At 38.2% G+C, this 23,956-nt stretch overlaps 1 protein-coding gene across 1 annotated transcript; it reads right to left on the bottom strand.

The window, feature by feature from the left end:
- Window positions 1-6,638: 6,638 nt before the first annotated feature.
- Window positions 6,639-22,203, bottom strand: YES1 (YES proto-oncogene 1, Src family tyrosine kinase). Its single transcript, XM_009480676.2, has 11 exons — window positions 21,939-22,203; window positions 17,418-17,517; window positions 16,198-16,296; window positions 13,020-13,123; window positions 12,676-12,825; window positions 12,301-12,456; window positions 11,850-12,029; window positions 8,863-8,939; window positions 8,357-8,510; window positions 7,651-7,782; window positions 6,639-6,847 (listed from the first exon to the last, which is right to left on the bottom strand). Exons 1-11 carry the CDS (start codon window positions 22,201-22,203, stop codon window positions 6,639-6,641), a joined length of 1,626 nt encoding a protein of 541 aa, XP_009478951.1.
- Window positions 22,204-23,956: the final 1,753 nt, after the last annotated feature.

Below are 23,956 nucleotides of genomic sequence, written 5' to 3'. Positions count from 1 at the left end.
TCCCCAAGCTGCAGAGAGGGTCATTCCTTCTTACCTTAATGATCAGTTGAACTCAGGGAGCATATCTATTGCTAAGTATACACAGACTTGCTCTTCAAAACACTTAGTAGCAGTCTGAAAAGGCTGGGGCCGTTCTAAGGACAGTGGCACCAGAGATTATATTTCACCTATTAGTAATCTACTTATTATAACCTTAAACACTGAAGCTATTGATTGAACTTCAGTTTCATATGGAAAAAAAATCTCTCCTTGCAAATGGCAGTCCTTTGATAAAGGTGGCAAAAAGATTAAATGCACAGATTTTGATGCAGTCACCTTAACAAATAACACTAAATTAAAATGTAAATGTGGAAACTATTTTGATTGTACTTGCAGTCTTTTAGCACAAAGGAAAGAATATACATTTAAGCTAGTCATAAGCCAATTTGAAACGCAGAGCCATTCCAGAAGTGAAAAAGGGTAATATAGAATGAAATAAAAACTCCAGTGAAAGTGATACAGACCTGACCTTGCTCTAATTTGCCAGACACCTTCCATTTAAAAAAGAAAAAAAAAAAAAAAAAAAAGATGGTACATAAGGCTGCTAAAGGCTTCTAATCTTTAACTGTGTGAATTGTCACAGGTGTTCATGCTATTACTGCACAGCCACATGATGGAGAAATAAAAACTGGTCAGTTGTGGTGACGAGTGAGCACCTAAGCTAGATCTGAGAGGAGAGGAAGGTGGGTAGGGGGATGTAAGGGATCTAAGTCATCTAGTCAGCAGCTTCCACTCTTAGAAATATGAGCCAACACTCTTGCCTTGTCTTGGGAACTCTTCAGGGCAGAACCACAGACTTGGCCTCCTTGCCAGGACTGAACAGAGGCTGCAATCTAGCATGGTCATTCACTGTTCAACAACACACCTTGAGCATCTCCGTGAGTGGCTTATTCCACAGTTGCTGGAAGAGCAGGGAGCCATCCTCGCTGTTTTCATGATGAAGTAGTCAAATGATTAGATGTTCTCCTTATTTGTGGTACTTTTATCATAGGAGTCATGCTGAACTGAGATTTATCCTTTTTTGTTTTCGAAAAAGCAGGAAAGCTTCCTTACCTAGCAAATACAACCCTGGTGCTTCCAAACATGGAAGCTGAGAGAAGGATCATCAGCCATGGAGCCCCTGGAAGGCTGCCCCAAATGTGTGGGTATTGAGTGAATGGTGAATGCAGCAGCTGGCACCCGTTGAGGTCCGGGAAAAAAGTTAATTGTTAGCATGCATGGGCTGGATTTTCAGGGCCAAGTGTAAGACGCAGATCTATCCATTTCCCCGTATGCACTTACCAGTAGCCTCAGCTAGAGGCTCAATAACCTAGCAGCAGGGCACAAAGGAGAGGGGTGAAGTGCTCCTACTGGGAGTAGCTTTTTGATAAAAAAAGGAATGCTTTCACAGCAGTCAGCCTCAGTGTTGGTGCATGACTGTTTCATCAAGAGCGTTTGTATTCAGGTTTCCCTTTTAAATTTCCAGTCTGTTCCTCAGACCCTGCTGAGTTTACCTACGTAACTGTCCTCTCTCCTTTAAGAAGAACAAATCAAAAGCAACACGATAGCTAACACATGTTTCTACTCACTTAAAGTAAATGAAATACTAAGGAGAGATGGGCAATGTTCTGTAAAAGTACACAGTGCTATGAATACTTTGATCCCCCAACAACAGCAGCTATTACAATTTGACAAAAAATATGCTTTTAAATTAAAAGAAAATGTTAAAAAAAAAATAACCAGTGTGCTACCTACAAGAAGCACATGTTTGCATGCAGAACTAACAAGGAAAATGAGCTCAAAGAGTAGGACCGGTAAAGAACATGGGTCCCATGGGTAATGCCTGAACTATGTTAAGTTCCTAGGCACGCTGTACCCACATGGAGAGGAAGGAAACCTGACACGAAATCCTACATCCACATACATCCACTAGGAAAGAAATGCTAAGCTACTTGCCAGTGTCTGAAATGCCATCACCCTGGGACTGAGCTCCAGAGGCAAGCATCCCTGCCAGTTTGGGATTCAGGGACCAGTATCTCTCTGGTTACAATCTCTGTATCATTTTTTTTTTTCTTAAGAGCTGATCAAGGTTCATTCTTACAAATGACAGCAGAACGATGCTTGGGACTCCCCAGGTAATATGAACGGGCTCTGCTAGGAACCAGGCAGGGTGAGCTGACCAGAACCACCACAGAGAACAGAAGCAGCATTAGCCTTGCTCCATTTCCACTGCGCACAAGGAACAGATGTTCCTCAGTTCCCCTGCATTTCTGCCTCCGTTTCAAAATAGGACAGAGAACAGATGACACCTGCTATACTGCACCCCTCAACCTGCTTCCCTCTGCCCTGTGAAGGAGAGCAGAACTTGGTACCTCAGCTGCTCACCTCTGTCCTTCTGTCTTGCTCTCTCCCTTTCCCTCCCCTATGCTAAAGGAGAAGCAGGGAAGCTGTTGATGTTTCTCCGGCTAACACTCTCCCTGTAAGCATCAGTAGGGAAGAATGCAAAGGAAAAAAGGAACCTGGCCCTTGAGCAAATAAGCATGTGGCTGTGGGTGAAGTCCTGCAGTGGGTTCTGCTCCCCACGAGCAACCTCTTAACAACCTCTCACACCTAACAACCGCCTGTGTAAGATACAGCAGCAATCGGGGATTCTGGGTCACAGCCCAGGTTTTCCACTGTAGGCCATTATATCAAAAATAGATAAAACCATCCCATTCCAATCTACCATCTCTTCCCACCCTGTCTTGAAAAGGTGTCCGTCACAGATGCACATGATAAGGGTTCCCAGCCCTTCACTGCCTGCCAGCCTCCTGCCGTGCCTGGAAGGTCAGTGGCAGCTTTGCTGCTGCATTAGGATCAGGCTGAGATCGGAAGGAGTAAAATGTGCTGCTGTGAAGGCACCTGCACTTCTAGGCATCTGCACAAATAGAGTCCAAGTACCTACTGCACAAGACAATAGCTATTGGATGAATCACAATTCTGGACTTTAGCAGTTATGCACCCAGACCTCCTTATGGTCCCCAAATCAGTTACTCAAATTTAGTCCTAAATTCCTTAGCAAGGTGTGAGAATTTGAGTCTCCTGTTTGCAATGTACTGCTTAGCTTAAGTGAGTGCTCCTGTGGTTTAAACCCAACATCACTGCACAGCTCTATGAAGTCTTGTGCGTCGGGGGAAAGTTGGCACAAATACAAACATCTACAGCATCTTCACAGAAAACTTAAAACCTGAGAAGTTTATTGGATTGAACAAGTCAAAATAAATAACAAAAGTGGGGGCTCATGAAGTTTAGTTGTTTATATTAATTTATACTCATTTTGGCTGTGGATAACGTGTTTTAGAATAAACAGTACTGTAGATGACTATGGGTAAGATAGCATTACAGCTTGTTTCTACCTATCAGGTAGGGGACTTTTTTTAAAAACAAAAACAAAACCAACCCCCCCACCTCCCCCAAAGTTCCAAACCTTTCCAAGGCTACTTTTCAGTGGCAAGAGCTACTCACAAGCCTAGTGAAACGACAATTCAGTGGTTGCAAGGATAAGAACAGATAAGGTTCTTTTCATAATGCTTTATGCTAAAATAGGGATGTATTTTATCTAAACAGTAGGATCATACACATTGTTATGTTTGGAACTTTACTCAAAAATAGTATGAAAATATTCTTAAAATACTACAGCTTGAAACAACGCATGACAGAAACAATCTGCAGGCCTAGCATGCAGAATAGGTATCACAAGGTTCTGATAGACAACAGGGAGAGTACAGGTTACCGGAAATTACATGATTGTTGTCATTAAAAACAGTAAAACATTAATTGCATTACAGGAAATACTAAAAATACAGTAAACTTTGCAGTTTGTAGGTTCTGTAAGAAGAATGGTTTTAGTGCTGTATTAGTTATTATTGAAACTCAAACAGTACTAGCTCCTTAACCTACAGTGGCACTGTATATACATGTCAGGATTTGCAGTTTGAGTTGTACCGGTCATTCAGACAGGCAACATTCAATGAAGCTGAGATAAAACATCAGCTATTGCAAGAACAAATGTATAAAATTCCCTGAAAAACTGCACAGAAGTCAACAGTGGCTGCTAATACCACAAAGCAAGAGAGAGGAAATGTCTTTGCCCTACAGCGTGGCAGTGACCGCCAGCTGAGAGTCTACGTTGGACTTACTCTCACAAGAATCCCAAGTCAGTCAGTCTGTCTGTCACAGGGGTTAGTTTTAAGTCCAGACAGAATTGTTCTAGCCCATTGCTGCCAAGGACTTCTGAACTGCTCTAGAAAATGTCTCCCTTTTCACAGCAATAATGCACACCATGAACTCAGCATCCTGTATGAAAGTACATTAAAATAGTTCACAGAGGATAAAAATACACCCAAAACTCATGAAGGTTTTATTCCCCTCCTTTTCCCCTCAATATGACAGCTACTCTGCTTTCGTCCCCCTCCCTCCTTGCCCCCCCCCCCCCAAATAAGCAGATGCAATCAAGGAGAAATTTATTTTTAACCAATTCTGCAAAACAGTTCAACAATGCCATACTTTATAAAAATACTTAGTTACATAATTAAACTTATTACTATTTATATAAAAAGTGTGAATGTGAATTTTAAACTCTGTTAGGGTAAGAACCACATCAAGGTCTTCAGGTGAAACAAATAAATTTTCATAAACATACAAACTCTTTTGGAGAAGTCTTATAATACACAACCATTTACAATGAACACGTTCATTAAGTTAGTGTTTTATTCCTTTACTATACAAGTGTTACTACAATGAACTGTTCCATTCAGTAATTAAAAATCCAAACAATGCCAGTGTCATTATTGGCATTTTTTATTATAACTGTATTAATACATAAACTCATATGATTGTGTTATTAATTTTAAAATATTTAGAAAAATTAAAATTCCATTGTATTTTGGGGGGTTTTGATTATTTTTGTGTGGGGTTTTTTTTGTTTTATTTTTGTTTTTCTTACATAAAGCCCTTTTAAAATTTGATAACCACAGATGTACAGGTCATGAGCGATGATGAGGGAAAATGAAAAACGATGGCACTGTTCTTACAAAGATATGTTTGGTAGTTGGATTCAATGTAGTGTAAACCTATGAAGAATGTTAAGTTTAGTACCAGAACTATATTACCAGCTTTGCTGAAATTCATTTGTTGGATAGCTTTACAAGGATAATATGAATTCCAACCTGGTAGCTCAGTAAGAGTTTCGTGTTTTGAAATTAAAGTACAGAAGCTTGATCAGAAATTCAAGAACCTCATGCAAATTATTGAGTAAAAGACATGATGTTATTGCTTGATATGTCAGTAGCCAAAGAAAATAAATCTAGATGTAGTGTCAGCTGGGCTGAACGCCAGCAAATTTCAATGTCACTATATTTGGACAATATTAAATATATTCTATCCCTTTAGTTTTTAAAATTTCACATTTTCTTTTGTTTATTTTTAGTTAAATAATCCTGTAGAAAGGGCAGAAGTGAGAAGAGCAACTGCGTGTAAGTGTGTCTTAATAGTCAAGAAAAGCAAAAGTGCAATCAAATCCCTGATCTAGTGACAGCTAGCATTTGTGGCACCCACCCTTGTTAACGCATATAAGCCACATACAACAGTACCAAACCTGTCTCTGAAAAAGGACTAAAAAGTGGCCATTTACCAGCTTCAGTCTCGCTTTCCTGGTGAGCTTTGTTCAGGTAGTCTTCCCATACAAAAGCTCGCTGTTGGATTGGAGCTTAAAAGATTAAAGGCTTTCCCCCCTTGATTGTATTACATAGCTTCAAGTTCAAATATCATCATACTTTATCAACACAATTTTATAAAATATTACCTCATTTTCTAATTACCTTCATTACTCTTAATTAGCTATGCAGAAAGAAAAAAAGAAAAATCTCTCATGCTACTTTCCAGTTATATTAATACAAGTATTAACACAGTGCATTATGCTCCCTAATTTCACTATTGAGGTCTACCATTTAAGATCAAGTTTGTCATTCACTGTTCCAATTTCTCTTTTCACCTGCCTACCCTAATTAAGTCCATGCAAGAGGAAGCTTAAAGATCAAGACTATCTATCAAATACAGTTGTACCATCTTTTTTTTTTTGGCAGGGGGGCGGGGGGGTGGGAGGTGGGGGGCACATACATCATTTTGAACACAGGGAGTTTTACAGAACTGGAATAGAATTGCTTGGTCCCACAAAGTTCTTCTGCTTCAAAAATGTCTTACCCCAAGATCACTAATTCCAGACAATTCCCTCTTCAGCAGAATGATTATCAAATGTTGGGAAAATAAAGGATTTGAGACATTGGTTTTTCTGCTATTGTTCACACCAACACTCATTTTTCTACCCTGTATTTTCAGTAAGCTTCCTTTGGACCCTGAAAATAAGTTGGGAAAGAGGAAAAAAATAAAAACATGTCATTGGTAAATTAGATTATAACACTTTAAAAGTGGTTTTGTGCAACTGCATTATGAAATTCCAGTTTGCCATTAAGAGCATGCAAAGTAGCGAAGATTTTCTTTCCTTTGATTCCTTATAGATGTCAGGAATTCTTTGCAAGTCTTTTACATTTGGCAGATTTGTGCATGTTATATAGACTGGTGGCTTATAAATTGTCTCCAGGCTGGTACTGTGGTTCTGTAGCAGTAAAGTAGTCCTCCAAGAAAGACTGTATATATTCAAATGTTGGTCTCTCGTCAGGGTCCTTCTTCCAACACAGTTTCATTAACTCATGGAGAGACTCTGGGCAGCCTTGTGGGCAAGGCATCCTATATCCACGCTCCACTTGTTCCAGAACCTCCCGATTCACCATCCCTAAAAGGAAAGCATGTTAGCTCTGAATGACATTATGCAAAGAACAATTTCCCAAAGTTTTTCAAGCGTCTCTCCAGCTGCAATGCACGTGAATCTACCATAACAGAGCCTTTAATGTACGCACTTTATAATGAATGAATTTTTTACATTTTGCATTAAATACATTTTCTGAAAATTATTTCATTACAGTGGTAATTCCTCAATACCTCGTCCTTCTTCCATTTGTACACTTCCTCATTTGTATACTTTCCCACTGCCTTGGCCCTGTCCTTTCAAAAAGGAGACTCGAGCACAAATACCTTCTGCCTGCCTTAGGTTCCATTCAAGGACCACTTAATTTGAAATCAGGCCAAGAAGATGGCATTTTATACCTTACAGAACTGCCTTACAAATTCCAGTCACAGCAAAATATCTGACAAAATATGTTACATACGTTTAGTTTCAAAAACTGGTCGAGCAGGTTCACTCTACTGATGCTCACTCTAGCGTGGGAAAACGTCAAAAGTAGAAATTTCAGGAACAGACAGATAGGAAAACATAAGGATACCCACTAATCTAAAATGAACAATCAGTCACATTTACAAATGCTATTCTCTTAAACCACTTTAAAAGTATATAATAGCTAATCTGTAAATAAAACAAAGTAGCTTTTTGAACAAAGGAACCCAGTGAAGTGTGACTAAGGTTTTGTCTCTGCTTGTCAACTGTGGGCTCTGAATGAAGGCAAAACGTACAAAAGGTAACTTCAGAAACACAGAATACAACAAAAAGAAAAAGAATAATCTATTACATTTTCCTCTTACCTGGATATGGCACTCTCCCCTTTGTTACCAGCTCTGTCAGTAAAATTCCAAATGACCACACATCTGACTTGATTGTAAACCGACCATACAATGCTGCTTCTGGAGCGGTCCATTTAATTGGAAATTTAGCTCCTACAAACATTGGAAAGACAGATACTCTATTTTCCCTTGCTTATGCATCATTTGCTTACAATTAAAAATATTTTAAAAAGAATACTGCCCTCAAAAAATTTTACATTTTGCTTTGGTGACAAAATTCAAGGTGGTTTAGTATTTTAATATTTCAAACTAGAAAGCAGTTTCAAACTAGGGCAGCAGCTACTGGCTACAATTTTTGGAAGCACTTAAGACATCTGGGACTCTTAATTAAATATGTTTCAAAAAGTGGGATGATCTTCAGAATCTGATGAGCAACCTTTCCTGAATCTCAGCTCTCTTCAAACTGTAGCAGGTTTTACCTGAAAAAAATAACTAAAAACATTTTTTTAAAACATAAGCAAGCTGCCAGATAATTTTGAACATTAAGAAGTTTACTAAAATTGCACTTCGGCGAGGGGGACACCTAAACGTAGCTGTGAAAGCACACTTATATGCATGATCTTTATTCATGCAGACAGAATACACAGACACATTCTACTAGATGTAATAGTTCTAAGTAATTTGAATTTAACTGGTCTTATTTGTTTAGTAAATAAATTGGTCTTACCTTGTCTTGCAGTGTACTCATTGTCTTCTATTAACCTTGCTAAACCAAAGTCTGCTATTTTACACACAAGATTGTCTCCTACAAGAATGTTAGCTGCCCGGAGATCCCTGTGGATGTAGTTCATTCTTTCAATGTAAGCCATGCCATCAGCAATCTTAAAAATAAAGTTTTGTTAAAGATTATTTTTCGTGACTATATACATTTATCCCAAGCATTAAGCTGTACCCCCTTAATTTTAGCTCCATTATCACTGTATAAGTATGGGAAGTATGGCATAGCAAGAGCTTGTGGCAGCACTGATTAGAGAGTGTCTGGCTATGCAGTATCTGCTAATTGTGAACCTGACTGTTTCTTTTTGACAAATTACAAACCTGCAACACAAGATGTAAGACAGAACAGCATACAATAGCCAGAGCGTTCAATATTTACATTTAGTTGATAACTCATATAGTTTCAAATCTCTTCCCTAAGCACAAAATACAGTTTTCTCGGTTTATACAATGTACCTGAGCAGCCATGTCGACAAGCTGTGGGAGTTTTAAGTATTTCCCTTCTCCTTCTTTAAGGAAGTCTAGCAAGCTGCCTGTAAAAGATGACACGTTTTGGGGGAAAAAAGAAAAAGGAAAAAAAATCAAAACATTAATTTGACCTGAAAACATGAATGAGATTTTTTTTCCCTAGACATTATGATTTACACATTCATCTCCAAAAATCTGTGTTTGAAAACTCATCATTTAAAAGAATACGTGACTCAATGACTCTGCCTGCAGTTGACTCTGCCCTGATAACTAGTTAGTGCAAGTTTTATCCAAGTATTTTGGAATCCATTTCAGTAATTCAGATAAATGAACACTAATAAAACAGACTGCCGCTTGATGATTATATGGCAATACATAAGGATTTTTCCTAATATTCCCGGTATCAATGCCCTTCCTAGTTGGACTTTTTTCCACAGTGAGATATATAATTAAAGAACAAAAAACCTACCCATTACTTAAATTTTTCTGTCAGCTCCAGTTATAAACTAGATAAATGATTCTGAAATCGTTGCTTTTATTTTGTTGCTTTTTCTTCCTTACAGGGGAAAACAAAAGTATTTTCCATTCTTTATGATACATTACCTTCTCTCATTTACATAATGCAATCATGTCCAGAACATTACAACATGAGTAGTATTTGAAAGTTCCAGGGACCTGCGGTCGTTTTAAGAAAGTAATCTTTACATGCATGGTAATACTTTGTCTCTGACATAACAGCTTTCCCTACAGGTGTTATTATGCCATAAGGGTATAGGAGCATGATCTCTAAAGAAATTGGTGAAGACTGATAAATAATCAGTCTCGTCACAGTCAAAATTACAACAAAATTACAAGTGTGGCCATGGCGGGGGAAAAAAAAAACCCACTAAACTACAGACCTTGCAGCGGATTCATGGCTGTAGCTGTGAATTAGATACCTCCAATGTGGTTTTAAGTCACTTGCTGTACTTTTGCATTGAAAGTAAAAGCATGGCAGGCCAGACCCACACTGCTGCTGATGCTTGTTGTGTGTGTTTGCACAGACTTTTTCCCATCTTGGTTCATGAGCTCAAAGGACTGAACAGGAGCACAGATTTCACACTGAGCTCTAGTAACCTGTCCACATGGGAAAAAATTTTGGGTACTGTGCAGGTCTTACCCACCTCTTTTCCTTGTAAAAAGGGAAAGGAAAAGAAAAGGAAAAAAAAAATTGTTCTGCTGACTTTCAAGTATGAACCACCAAAGAGGTTTTATGTTTTTTGGTAAAGTGTGGAAAGTTTTTCAAATGAAAACAGAGGCTTCCAATGGTATTTTGAATCCATAGCTTAGACAAACATGCAACTACTTTTCCAATTCTTTACTACTGCTTTTGCAAGGTAACATCCCAGTTGCCATTTTAATCTTTACTTTTTCTTAGGCAGAATGCTGTAAAGCATTTTTTTTCCTGATTGCCTTGCCAAAACCTGATTTCTGAACAAAGAAAACTGATTTTGCATGGCAGCTTTGAGATCTGACAGAGAGACTATCTAGTTGTCCTGGTTTTGGCTGGGATAGAGTTAATTTTCTTCCTAGTAGCAGGCACAGTGCTGTGTTTTGGATTTAGTAGGAGAAGAATGTTGATAACATGCTGATGTTTTTAGTTGTTGCTAAGTACTGCTTATGCTAGTCAAGGACTTTTCAGCTTCCCATGCTCTGCCAGGCACACAAGAAACTGGGAGGGGGCACAGCCAGAATAGTTGAGCCAAACTGCCCAAAGGGCTATCCCATACCGTATGATGTCATGCTCAGTATAGAAACTGGGGGGGTTGGCCGGGGAGGAGTGATCGCTGCTCGGGAACTGTCTGGGTATCGGTCGGTGGGTGGTGAGCAATTGCACTGTGCATCACTTGCTTTGTATATGATTATTATCATCATCATCATTATTATATTGTTATTATTATCATTACTATTTTACTTTATTTCAATTATTAAACTGTTCTTATCTCAACCCAGGAGTGTTTCTTGCTCTTACTCCTCCAATTCTCTCCCCCATCCCATCGGGGTAGGGGGAGTGAGCGAGCGGCTGTGCAGTGCTTAGTTGCTGGCTGGGGCTAAACCACGACACTAGTGGTGTTTAAGAACAACAAACAGAAGGAACTTTTTATATTTTCTATTCCTTTCTACCTTTTCAAACTTATACAATGCTTAAAAACCCCATCCAAGCAGGACACCCCACCCCCCCCACCCCCCGCTATTTGTGGCAGAGTACTGAACACAAGCAGCCAATCTCTTGGACTTTAACATTGCTTCTATTTCTTACCAGGACAGCAAAATTTCTCTGTGAGGTGAACAGAAGTCGGCATTTTCTAAAACTGGAATAATTGACTTGAAAATCTGCTGCTTCTTAACACTAATATACTTATGATGTTTATTTCTACATTCAGCCTAAATCTCTAAATCTCTGTTTCAGCAGCAGGGGGAGGGGGAAATGACATAGAGCAAGGGAAGAAGGATGAAAGACTGAAAACAAGGAGATAAAGGAGGGAGTATGGAAAAAAAACCCTCAGCCTTTCTAAAATTTACTATTACACTGATGGAAAAGAAAAACTGAAAAACACCCCAAAACCCAACTGATTCTGTCGCTGTGAGCACAATCTGTCTACAGGCAGGCATATTCTCATAATAATATTCCCAGCTATACCATCCAATTTAAATGTAACAGGCAGAATACACTAAAAAATGAGGAGAAAAAAATCCAATCTTGTACTTGGAAGATTAGCAAGAGTGACACAGATGTGCAAAAAATCATGCCTCCACCCACGAGCTAAATCAGAACTGCTTCAAGTAGGTCAAGCGTTGCTCATTTTAATTTAATCAAAATTACCACTTATACTCCAGTCAGCTTAAACCTAACATTAATTAATAACATTTAATTTGTTGCTGGGATCTTAAATAATCTTTTAAACGTAGTATCTTCAAACTATTCTGTCACACACCTTTTGTCATGAATTCAGTGACGATGTAGATTGGTTCTTCAGAAACAACGGCATATAGTGGAACAAGCTTGTCATGTCGTAATTTCTTCATGATCTGAGCCTCCTGCAGGAAAGCTTCTGGCATCATTGTACCAGGTTTTAGTGTCTTGATCGCTACTTTTGTGGTTCCATTCCATGTTCCTAGAGAAACAAATTAGATTTTATTCTTCCCTATAATACTGAAGAGATTTTCTGCTGAAACTGTTTGCTTTTTGCTTCTGTTTTGTTAGCTAACAGTATAAGTTAGAACTAGATTGAATATTATTTTCACCTTTATATGACTGATTGTAATTGGCACTTTTTCTCTTCAATTCTTTATCCGATTATCTTTTTAGATCCCAATACTGATTTACTTAAAATACTATTAACACATCCACATGAACAACTGAAAAGTGTCATGTTAAGCTCTTACCCATCCACACTTCACCAAAACATCCTTGGCCCAACTTAACTTCCAACCTCAAAGATTCTCTAGGAATTTCCCAGGCATCTTTTGCTAGTCCCTGTGTTTGTGGTTTCACAGTGGGACACACAGTTGTTAGCTTATGACACAGCCCATCAGCATGTTCTGGAAAATGGAAAAAAAAAAAGCTTTGTCGTTAAGCAGGGGTAAGACTATAACACAAAAGTAACATCCTAATGTTGATAAAAAGAACTAATCCATTTACTGTTGTTGAAACAAAGAAGAAATTTTATAATTGTGAATTTTAAAAATAAGCTACATACACAGTTCTTCTTCCTCATGATAGGCACAAGGTAGCAATGGGACACTAGAACTTGGACTTACCTCTGTAGTGTTTCACCAACTTCTGTAGAGATTCAAATTGTGCTCTGGTTGTGATATAGTATCCACCATTGTCAAGTTTTCTGATTTTGTAGTGTTTCACATTATCACCTCTGACCTCATCCCAGTCACGTATGGAAAGGGAGTAAGCACCTAGGAAACAAGTCATACTTGGTTCTTCACAAACAATTTAAAAACATATTTAACATATCTCCCCAACTGTCATTATACACATACATGTGTGCACATGCATACGTAAAATGTGACAGACAAAAATATGGTCGTTATGTCCATCTTGGGGGGGAGCGGGAATGGGAGAGAGAAGATATATACATAAATATACATACCTTTAGTGGTTTCACTCTCTCTTACTAAGAAAATACCACGCTGGTTCCCAGGATTTAAAAGTAGCCTTTCTGCATCCTTCCTGCCCATCTTACCAAAATACCACCTAGAAAATGTTAAGGAAACGTGTAAGTAAAAGCTTCCTATGATTTGGTAATCATAGAAATACAAGATTTCTAAATCTCAAGCATTGACTAGACTAATAATATCCCAAAGCAGTTACAGATCAACAAAACTAATGACATCCATATAATCAAAAGATTAAGGTGACCTATTTCTATATGCTCTCATTTCTATTGTTTGCAAAATACAGGTAAAGAGGCCTCTATCTGCAAGTACTGTTTTTCTGAAGGTTTAGCAATGGACATCAACAGTACTCATCACCAAAAGTAACACCTTCCTTCTGGTTAAGAAGTTCACAGGTCAAGCTGAATTGGATGACAATGAAATACTGGTAGTAGCACACTCGAAACACTGCATCAGCTGAAACTACCCTTCTCTAAGACATTTTGGCTATATGTTATAAAAAAATATTTAATGCAAAGTGGATTGTATAAATGTCATCAGATCACAGGTTCCTTCAGCTTGGAAGTGACCCTTGGGAGGTCTCTGGTTCAGCCTCCTGCTGCAAGCAGGGTCAGCTGTGAGATCAGACCTGGTTGTTCAGGACATTGTCCACTCCAGTCTTGAAAGCCTTGAAGGATGGACCCTGCACAGCCAACCTGGGCAACCTGTGCCTCTGCCTGGCTCTCCTCAGGATAAAAAGGTTTCTTGTTATGTCCAGCTGGAACCTCTGCTGTTTCAACTTCTATTGCGTCCTGTCCTTCTGTACCTCAGCAGAGGGAGCACCTTTTTCTACTGATCATTTAGAAACAACCCTGTGGTAGGTATCATTTGTCTCTGAGTAACACTCCATCTTTGTTGCATCATTCTGATACAGAAAGTACGCAGATGTTTTAAAACACCTGCATTTTTTCTTTCCTTAAGTTCTTTCACAAAAGGGATTTCTTCTTCTATGCTCCCAAAGTGTGCTCATCCTGATGAACAGCCTGCACATAGCTCTGTCCTGAGCCAGTGATAATTTTAAGGTCCATCTCCCGTGAATCCCCAGACTCTGGAATAACACTTATTTCTAACTATATTTTATTTTGATTGTGTACCTCAGAAGTCACAAAATGATGCAAAGTGTAAATTTCAAACATTTTCATTTGGGACTGTCATAGCACCAAGCAAACCTGGCTTCATGAGTGCTGGGAGAAGAGTAGTATTGGAAACTACTGCAAAACAATGGTTTTGTGGGTAAAACATTTTTTGGGGGAAAAATGTTGGTAAAGAGGGATCATTTTGTTGTCCTGTGAACAGAATGGCCTGTGCAATCACTTGGGGATTTGAAACTTATTCTTACCTTTTATTGTATTTGCAGTTTCACTGTTTAACTAGATATGCAAAGTTAGAATTGGGTATCAGAGTACATAAACTTGAGACAATTTGGATGTAACCTATAATTTTACTGAAGCAAACTTGAACCCTAGTAATTACTTCACATGAAAATGCCTCCTCCCTGGACTACTATGACAATTCACAAACTATATCGTAAAGTGTTAGTTTATTTCATTACCTGTAAAATAACAGTAGGGTTTACTTGTTGTTTGAGTTCTTTTGTTTTGTTTTGTTTTTTAATAAGCTTTAAACATTTATATTTTGACATCATTCAAAAGCCACATGGATAATATGGATCCCGTCACAAACAGCTTTTGATATATAGATGCCTTCAGGCTTAGAAAAGAGCACTTAAAGAAAATCCTAGCAATCTGGGGCTGCATATTGCTTTTGCACTTCTAACTCCAACTGCAATCATAACACAAAGTCTACAAACACTATCAAAGCCCAGGGCTAACAAATGAACTCTAAAGCAAATTAACTCTATTCCAAATGCTGTGGTGATAACTAATAAAATTAGCACTAGTTCTTTAAAATAAACTGACTTAAAAAAGCTTCCTCACTCATTACCCCTCACTCTCACCTCTAGTCATCACATAAACCTATGACGAACCCCACCATTCCATTTTCCCTGTCTTTAGGAGCAATACTTTCTTTGCAGAAACACTGCATTCTTCGTTTGCAAAGGGCCTTCGTTTCCATTTTACTACCACTGCTGTTGTAATGACAAAATGCTTTTATTGCATAGTTTAAAAAAAAAAAAAACCCAAACAACTTTTTTCCAAAAAAATTCTCAAGTCAATGATTTTATAAGCAGCTGAAACTCAAGTGCATAAAATAACAGTGCATCTTTGATGCAATCACTTTTCAATAGCAAAGAGCCGGGTGAGAGCAGCAGCAACATGCTAAAGTCTCAGCTTGAGATTCAGGAAACATCTTGGAAATCAGGCACTTTTCCCAGAGTGCAGTAGCAAACACAGAAGTGCCCAGATCATGCATCAGGGAATTGCTTATTGGCAGTACCATGCCTGTATATTGAAGCAAGAGCTATGGAGCTTTGTACTTCTTGTACTAATCCATTGGAACAAGTATCACCTGAAACTGCACCCCAACTCACAGTTCCTACAATAACTTTATGCGATTCTGTAAGCGCTCTAGGGTCTTTCTTTGTAAATAAATGTAGGAAGTACAGGTGCTGAAAGCAATACAATTTTCCCAATTCATAGTAGTTCTTAGTGTGCCTAACAATTTTGTCACCAAAAAAGTTGTTATAGATTAATAGATAAGCAGTAACTGTCCACAGAAATGTTTTTTAGAATGTAAGACGGACTGCTACCAGGGATGTAGATGATCTTGAATTAGCATTTGGCAAAAATAAGGATAAAAACCTAGAGTTGATGGTGTGTGAACTCTTTAGCTAAAAACCCATCCATTTTTGCTTTATATGAAATACAATGCACGTCCCCCAATCCTTATCTTCATTATTGCATTGCCCCATCCTTTTTCCTTTAGCCCTACATATAGCAAGCAGGCATAAAATATTTGCATAAGTGTCCACCTCACACTCACTAATAATTACACCTTTGACATCACCAAGTAGCACTGCTGTCTTTTATTTAGCAGTATTACCCTACCTGACCCTTAAATGTTACATATACTGAATTAAAGGAATAGTATTACCGCAGGGCACAAAGTGTAGAATGGATAATAAGAACAGATTGACAAGATATAATGTCTTACTCTTCTGCTTGAATGGAGTCTGCAGGAGCTACATAATTGCTTGGGATATAGCCCGTTTTTCCCGTAGCAATGGATCTTGCTTCCCACCAGTCTCCTTCCCTGCAATGAAACATCAGTTATCTCTTCCATATATGAACAATACATCATTCCGTAGCACCTATAACATCCTCACATATGAAAGGCAGGTTAAATTTAGGCAACATACTATTTTAATTACGAAGGCATCAAAAATAGTTTGTGCTGCACCTGAATACATTTTTCTTTTCATTGTAAGCAACATGAGGGCCTCTTAGTGGAATTTTCCATTTTAATGATTTGGGTTTTGGTTTGTTTTGTTTTTTAATATAAAAGGAATTTATCAATATACGCAAAATGCAAACCTACAACAAAACATTTTATGGCAGAGGTGTGTAAATAAACTTCCCAATTCTCTAGTCTTCATCTGTCTCTCCCAGATTATTCTGCCCGTATGCTGACAGTGGGCAATAAAGGAAGCAGGAAGTCAGCTAATAAAATTAGAGAGCTAGATGAATTATAACTGCTACATGTATGAATTGGAACTATCACCACAGCCAAAAGCTGCGTGTAAAGAAATCCCCAAGGAATAACCAATTATTTCCTTTTCACTAGACTTCTAGAAATCAGGCTGTAACGCTGCTGCAATTGAACGAGAATGTCAAACTAGTCATAAACTATCTGAGCATGGGGTTACTGTGGAGGCACTTCCACGGCAAGATGCCCCCGCCTACAGGCAGTGTGCTCGCCCCTGGCATTTGCAGTGCAGTGCTGCCAGCTGCACCCACCTCCCTGTGAGATATGGAAACCTGTCAGAGAGAATCTGCAAGGTGCAGAGCCTGGAATGGGACAGTATGTGTCTCCACCTCTGCTGCCCCAAAGCGGGTAGCTGTGCCTTGCTGGAGCAGGGAGTGGAAGGATGCCACCCAACCGAGGAGCAGAGGTTTGGGGCTGCCCCAGTCACTACAGTTCTACATCTGCACCCAAACCCTGACATCAGCCTGAAGGTTATTGTCTTACCAGTATCAATATTTTAACCCCATGCTTGTTGAACGTTGCATGCATTCAAGGTGGGGGGGGCGGGGGTGGGGTGGGCAGAATCAATCTACACTTCACTGAAATAGGATACACAGATTTCAAGAGGAATTGAGGATCTGTTTATTCCCAACAAGAACCAAGTGAAGTCTGTGAACGAGAACACTTACGTGTTATTTATTATCTGGAACCGTTCACCTTTCTTAAATGAAAGGTCATCTGTAGTTCTAGCTTCATAATCATATAAGGCCACAAATACAGTAACACCACCTTAGAAAAAAGAAAAAAAAACCTGTATGATATAGCGGTAACGTTGCAACGCTTGATTAAGGACTTGTCCATGAAACAACCCATCGATTTTGATTTGGAAGCAACTGAACACTCTGGGTTGCATCTCATTTTGGAAGCTGGATCAATAATCAGCTCATTTCTTAAGACAGAGGGAAGCCTTTAAACAGACACCCTAAAAATATGCTTCCACACCACAAAAGGCAGCTAGATACATCACTGGAAGCACATTAATAATTAGAGCACTTATGTACAGAAACCTGCACTACACGTCAGCAGTAAAAAAAGCTAGCTGCTTTATTAAGCTAGCTTCTTGTTAAGAAATGCAATTCTAGAAGATCCTACAACATGACAATGGTGAACCATCAGCCATTAATTTTCACAGAAGTAGTTTCTTGTTGAACATAGCTATAAATAACTGATGTGCTCCCAACTTCCTGAGGCTACACATCAAGATCTACTCAAGGAATTGAACCAGAAATAAAAGTATTCTGTTTGGGACAAAGACATTTCTCTGCTTTAGGACTAATGATTTTTTTATTTCCATCAAGTCTGCCCACCAGTGAAGCAGACCCTTGCGGAGGATGATCCATCAGTGCGTTCTAGAAAACAAGGACCGAGATACGTCACAGGATGAGGAACTGCACTCCACCAACCCTAAGGAGTTTGCTTCCCCATCCCACTTCTGGTATACGACATTTTGTTGAACATGTCCCACAAACAGGATACACGTGTCAAGAGACGGATGGTATGGAGGCTCCTATACTTACGGTAGGCAAGCATTTTCTATACTTAAAAGAACTAATCTATAAAATGGAGCTAAAAGAGAAAGAGGGAAAGGAGAACAAGCTGTATGAGATGTATGAGCAAAAATAAAGAACCATGTACCATAACTTGGAGAAAGTTAAAATAGAAAACTGCAGCTGGGCAATTCAGAAAGACTTTTTAAGCTCTAGAAATGTTATTTCATGGTCTAATGGACATTTAGGAAGCCTAATGATAGTCCAAGCAATAACTTGTTTTTAAACATATAATATTACATCTCTAACATGCACATATGTGTACCAGGATGTATATGGAAGACCACCAACAGAAACATGCTGCATCTAATTTTAGATCTTACAATTAACAACTGATCAGAAAGGAAGAATACATAATGCAACGGGTATTGTCTACATCTAATATTCTTTTGCAATGTACACTTTTTGATGTAAGAGCTCCTAATCACTTAAATATTTTCATTTGATTTAGAGTCTTCCTGTGATTACAGTCTCTCAGCAGGCCTCAGCTGGAAATGAATTTACAGTTCCTCTAGGAAAAACAGAACAAAAAATCACCACAGGAGGTTAGAGTAATTGAGGGGTTTTTTTAAGTGTGATTTATGAACTGAAAATGAATTAGAATGTTCCCTAGAAGTTAACAGTTTCTAATCTAAGTTAAAAATCAAAACAGTTCCACCAATTTTTGCCTGCATTATTACGTTACGGCATTATTACGTTACGGCATTATTTTGATGACACAAACTGCTACATGGACCAAGAAAATTGTGGGGTTACATATTATATTTGCACAAATAGAAACCAAATGCTATGGAAATAAACCATCCCCAGAGAGTTCTTCAGCAGATGAAGAAAATTAATATCCTCAAGTCACAATATAACAAAAAATTTTAACTGCATATAAAGAAACTGGGAGACTCCAAGAATTTCAAAACAAACTGTACAACATCTAAAAAGATATTAATGTGGGAACAAGAGAGAGATTAATTCCTCTAGAGAGTGTAGCACTAGTCAAAATGGTAGATTCAAATGTAAACCACGCAATAAGAGAATTATCAGTAATTCGCAATAAGAGAATTATCAGTAATTATCAATATTTGTGTACTCTTAATTATTTTTAAAGAAAGAATTGGAAAAGCTAACATAGAATCGTTGGAAAGTTTTGATTTCAATACTTCAGCTACCGTAAAACCTCTTTTTATTCTCACTTACAGGTGTTATTTATTTCATAGCAAAGAATAATAAAATACTTAAGGAGAACAGCATCAGCATAGAATATTTTAAACAAAAAGATACCACTCAAATGACTTCTGAAGTCTCTTGCAGCTGTTTTCTTTGTGAATCACTGCAAGGTGATCTAGTTTAGCTGTTCACGCTATTTGTGGTCATAATATTTCCCTTAAAGGTTATCCTTTCATTAGGTCAGTATTCCCATCCTCTAATCTAGGACTGGTTTTGGAGAAGAGACTTTACGTTCTTGTTCAGCATGAGGATTACAGAGTGCTAGGGTTTACACAGCTTCGTGGAAGGCAAGAACAGCAGTCCATTTTTCTGTTTTGATATTCAGTAATATTCTATGAACTCAAAGTATCTGATGACTGAGAACGTGTAATACAGGAGCAGTGTGACTAACTCAGATTTCTTCTCCTTTTCTGCTCTAGAGGAATAAAAGACAGCTCAACTCTTTTCAGCCTCACTACACGCCACGACAACAACCATATCATCCTCTTGTCAGACATCACTGATGGACTGGATGAGTACTACTGACCCTTACATCCTGTTTGACAAGCCCATCTATTCTCCTCTCTTGCGAAACAAAGGGCCACAGAATGTGAAGCAGTGTTTTATTCATCACAAATACAAAAAGCTTACAGCCGGATGGAGTTCGTCATCTTACTCATTCACAAAAACACCCAGTTTTGATTGATCTGAAAATCGGTACTGAACGTACCAAGCAATTGCTGGTGCAATTTTTTTTATTTATTTTTGAAGTGTGTTTGTTTGTGGATGGGCTGGTTTTACAAAATGAGAAGGAATAACTACATATGCAGTATCATTTTACCTGATCGCGAAACAATGGAAGCGTTCACCCCAAGCAGCCTGCCTGCTGATAACTGAACACACACTGACGGGCTATTAGACTATCTTTTCATGAGAAATCTCTCCTGTTGACTCTGGTCCAAGATATAACACACTGAACTACCAGCAGGAACAGGCAAGAGAACATCCCTTCTGGTCTCTGCAGCAAATGATTTGTGGTACCTGGTGGGGGGCTACATCCTTGATGTCTGGTAGTACCCAGGAGTGCCTGCACGCACTGCTGGAGATTCCCATGTGAACAAAGAACCAGATCTAGTAAGGAGAAATACACAGAGGCTCTTGGAGGAGATGAAGCACAATCAACTTCCCTCAGCAGAGCTAATGACTAAAAAGAAATGCTGCCCTTATTTCATTTCTGCATATGTTCATCCAAAATAGGGATTCAGACCTGACTCAAAAATTTTGAAACAGGATAGATACTCATTTTAATTATTTGTTTTTTAATGACTTCTCCAAAAGGGAATACGAGGTGATCATTACCTGACAATTCATAATTGGTTTCCTGAATTGCTTAATGTCAAGGTCACAGTGGGTTTTCATGGATCTCAAATTTCTTGTGTTTAAAAGATTTTAAATGCCACTGTAACAAAGCAAACATTTAAGCACTGTAATTGTGCTAACATTAGAGGTTTGTGGGAAAACTAGAAATAGACTAATAAGGAATTATTTATCATGTTTTGTGAAGTGTCTGTGCAAAGGTTCTAGAATAAATTACTCTTTCCTCTCTCTCTCAGAAAAAGAATAAATTACAGCTTCCTCTCAAAAATATCCAGCAAAACTACTGAAATTAGCCATGTGCACAAAAGCAACATTTTTGTTATGAATTTTTAAGATTTTGATATAAAGGTGGGTTTGTAACATCTAATGTGCATGTTGCTTTAAAATGCTGTATCTTCAGAGACTTTATATCTCAGCAAGAAGGTCTCTGTGCCTTGTAAATTCTATTTTTACATTTTCAACTTTGCTTTTAATATGATCACCAACAATGAGAATTCTGCTCTTTCATTTCACATATTTTTCATATAGTAAAGTACACAGAATAGACTGCATCTCCTGTTTAGCTTTATAAATTAACAGATTCAATGGTACATTAATATAAGTAACTTACAGCTAATCAAATAAGTCTGAAAATCAGTTTAAAATATCAATTTCCTGAAGTGTTTTCCATTTTGCACCTCTCCAAAAGTTTAAAGCCATTACCCCATGTGCATCCCTTCAACAATTTAGAACTTCTAACACAATTTTATCAACTACTCCCATTACTGCCTTTAATAAGTCTTAAATTTCTCTGTGCTGTGATCCTAAAAAACTCCCACAAAAACAAAAGCCAAAACACCCAACCCCCAGTCACTAGTGAATATGGGTTGAATTATTATCTGAGCAGTAAAGATATTGAAAATCAGAAATCCTTAAAAGGCAATTTATTTTCAATTTGCAATTTATTTTGTGTGGCAAGGGGTCACGGTATTTTTTTGAATGTGACTGTCAAGCTATAATAATAGCATCATTTTATGTAACACTCACCTGTTAAAGTACTAGGATATGGACTTGGCACAGCTGAAAATGAAGATGATGCTCCTCCAAAGGGTGTCATTCCTGAGGGCCCTCCAAAAGGAGTCATGGAATGACTATTAAAATTAACTGTTGATCCCTTTATTGACGGTGACTGTGTTGCTTGGCTGGAGTCTGATCCATAATGGCTGACGTGGGAAATAACAGGTTCTGGAGTATTATCAGTTCTGTATTTCATGGCTGGACCTTTATCTTCTTTGCTTTTAATGCACCCCATGGTTGCTTCTGTGAGGATGAGAGGAAAAAAAAAGAGTTCATCTCCATGTTGTGTCTTTTGATAGTTAACACAGAAGATTCCCAAAAAGTTACCACAAATGCTGATTTATCACTGTTTAAAAAAAACCAGAACAACCTCCAGCAATTGCTACCACATGCAGACTATAAACTCTGATGAAAAAGTGTTCTCGAAAAAAATCTAAGCCATTCCCAGACTAGGGAAGACCTTATTATTTTTCCTTACAACATCACATACTAACAGCACATTTGGATTATTCTTTATCCCAGTTCCTTGGTGGATTGTAAATGGTAAAAAAAGAAAAAAAAAGGGGGGGGGGAAGAGGGAATTGGGCAACAGACAAGGAAAAGACACTGAAGACTTCTATAGCAGGGTGGAAGGGGAAACATATGCAATAAATCCAGAGTCAATCATACGAAGCAAATCCAAAGCAATTACACGAAGAAAATGAGTGGGGCATTCCTGCTTTCTTTTTTAAGCACCTGTGCAATAAGGTCCTGACCTGCTGGTGGTATTACAACTAATGTCTTTAAAGATGTAGAGAATTTTTCATCCATTGCCAGGCCCCCAAATACAACTCTCAAACAAACCTGGGATATTCACGGCTACAGGACAGGGTTAAGCTCTAGAGTCTAACTAGAATTAGAAAAAATTTAGAAGAGTAATTACAACATCCGTAGTAGTTTAGAAACTGAACTGCACCTGGACAGGTGATGATTTGTAGCCCTGACAACTCAAAATTGCCACCAACTCCTACTACAGGCAGACTGTGCCAGCGCTGTTTACCACAGGGACACCTATTACCTGCTGATGGAGATAATCAGAGAGGAGACATGTCACCAACAATTAAAATGACTGCGTCTTAAGAAGTCACCACCTGCCATTTATCAGGTGGTGACAACTGATAGCAGGCATTTTCTGGCTTGCCCCAGCTGGGAAACAAATCAGGAAGAAAACAGGAGTGTCTATTAGATGAAGCACTAGCCTGGCATGAAAATTCCTGTATTCTTGGGGGGGGGTAAAAATCTACTTTAACTTCAAAAGTAGAAACATCCACAAAAATAGGGAATCAACTGCTCCACATTCTCTAACGAATCAGTTAAAAAAACATAAACAGGAGTAGTCTGAAAGCATTAAAAATACATCTTTTGACAACTACAACAGTTTCATGGACTCTAACTAACAATTAGGGAAACACAATGTTTCCCATTGTGTGTCTAACTATTTTTTTCCTTTTCAATTGTCTCCTACCTTGTTAACTATTACACACAGAAATATAGCACAAAGTAAATCCTACTAAACAAATACTGCCTTAATACAGTCACACTGAGAAAAACTAACTCCCTCTGTATAACTAACCATTACATTATTAAAGATACTGTAATTTCCTCAAGAACTGCGAATCGGAGTTCCTGGAAAGAAGGAGGTCCATAGCCGGTGAAACACTGTATGAATTTACTGCTCATAAAAATTAGGAATATTCACCCTGTCAATTCATCCCCTAATACCATAATGTAATACAATTACTGGTGCAGAAACAAGCAGCAGCAAAGTCAAATAACTGCATTTTTACATATCTTGTCTGAGAGTTTTACACAGAATAATGAATCATCACAAAAACACACATCCAATTTTTTTTTTATTTCTGATACTATTATTGCCAACTTATTAATTGTGCACAAACGTTAAATAGAGCAAGACTTATACATGCAAGACACACAAAGAATGTAATGTG

Source organism: Pelecanus crispus, chromosome 2 (genome assembly GCF_030463565.1).
Source record: "Pelecanus crispus isolate bPelCri1 chromosome 2, bPelCri1.pri, whole genome shotgun sequence".
NCBI classification, from domain to species: Eukaryota; Metazoa; Chordata; class Aves; order Pelecaniformes; family Pelecanidae; genus Pelecanus; species Pelecanus crispus.
This window is presented reverse-complemented; position numbering and strand designations above follow the sequence as displayed.

Bases quoted from the DNA above. Each gene is read 5' to 3' on its own strand.
- YES1 (XM_009480676.2), bottom strand. From the start codon at position 22,203: ATGGGGTGCATTAAAAGCAAAGAAGATAAAGGTCCAGCCATGAAATAC. The intron at 17,518-21,938 runs GTGAGTGTTACA...CTTTTTTCTAAG, and splicing joins ATATCCTAGTACTTTAACAG to GTGGTGTTACTGTATTTGTG. The intron at 16,297-17,417 runs GTAAGTGTTCTC...GTTTCATTGCAG, and splicing joins TTCCAGATAATAAATAACAC to GGAAGGAGACTGGTGGGAAG.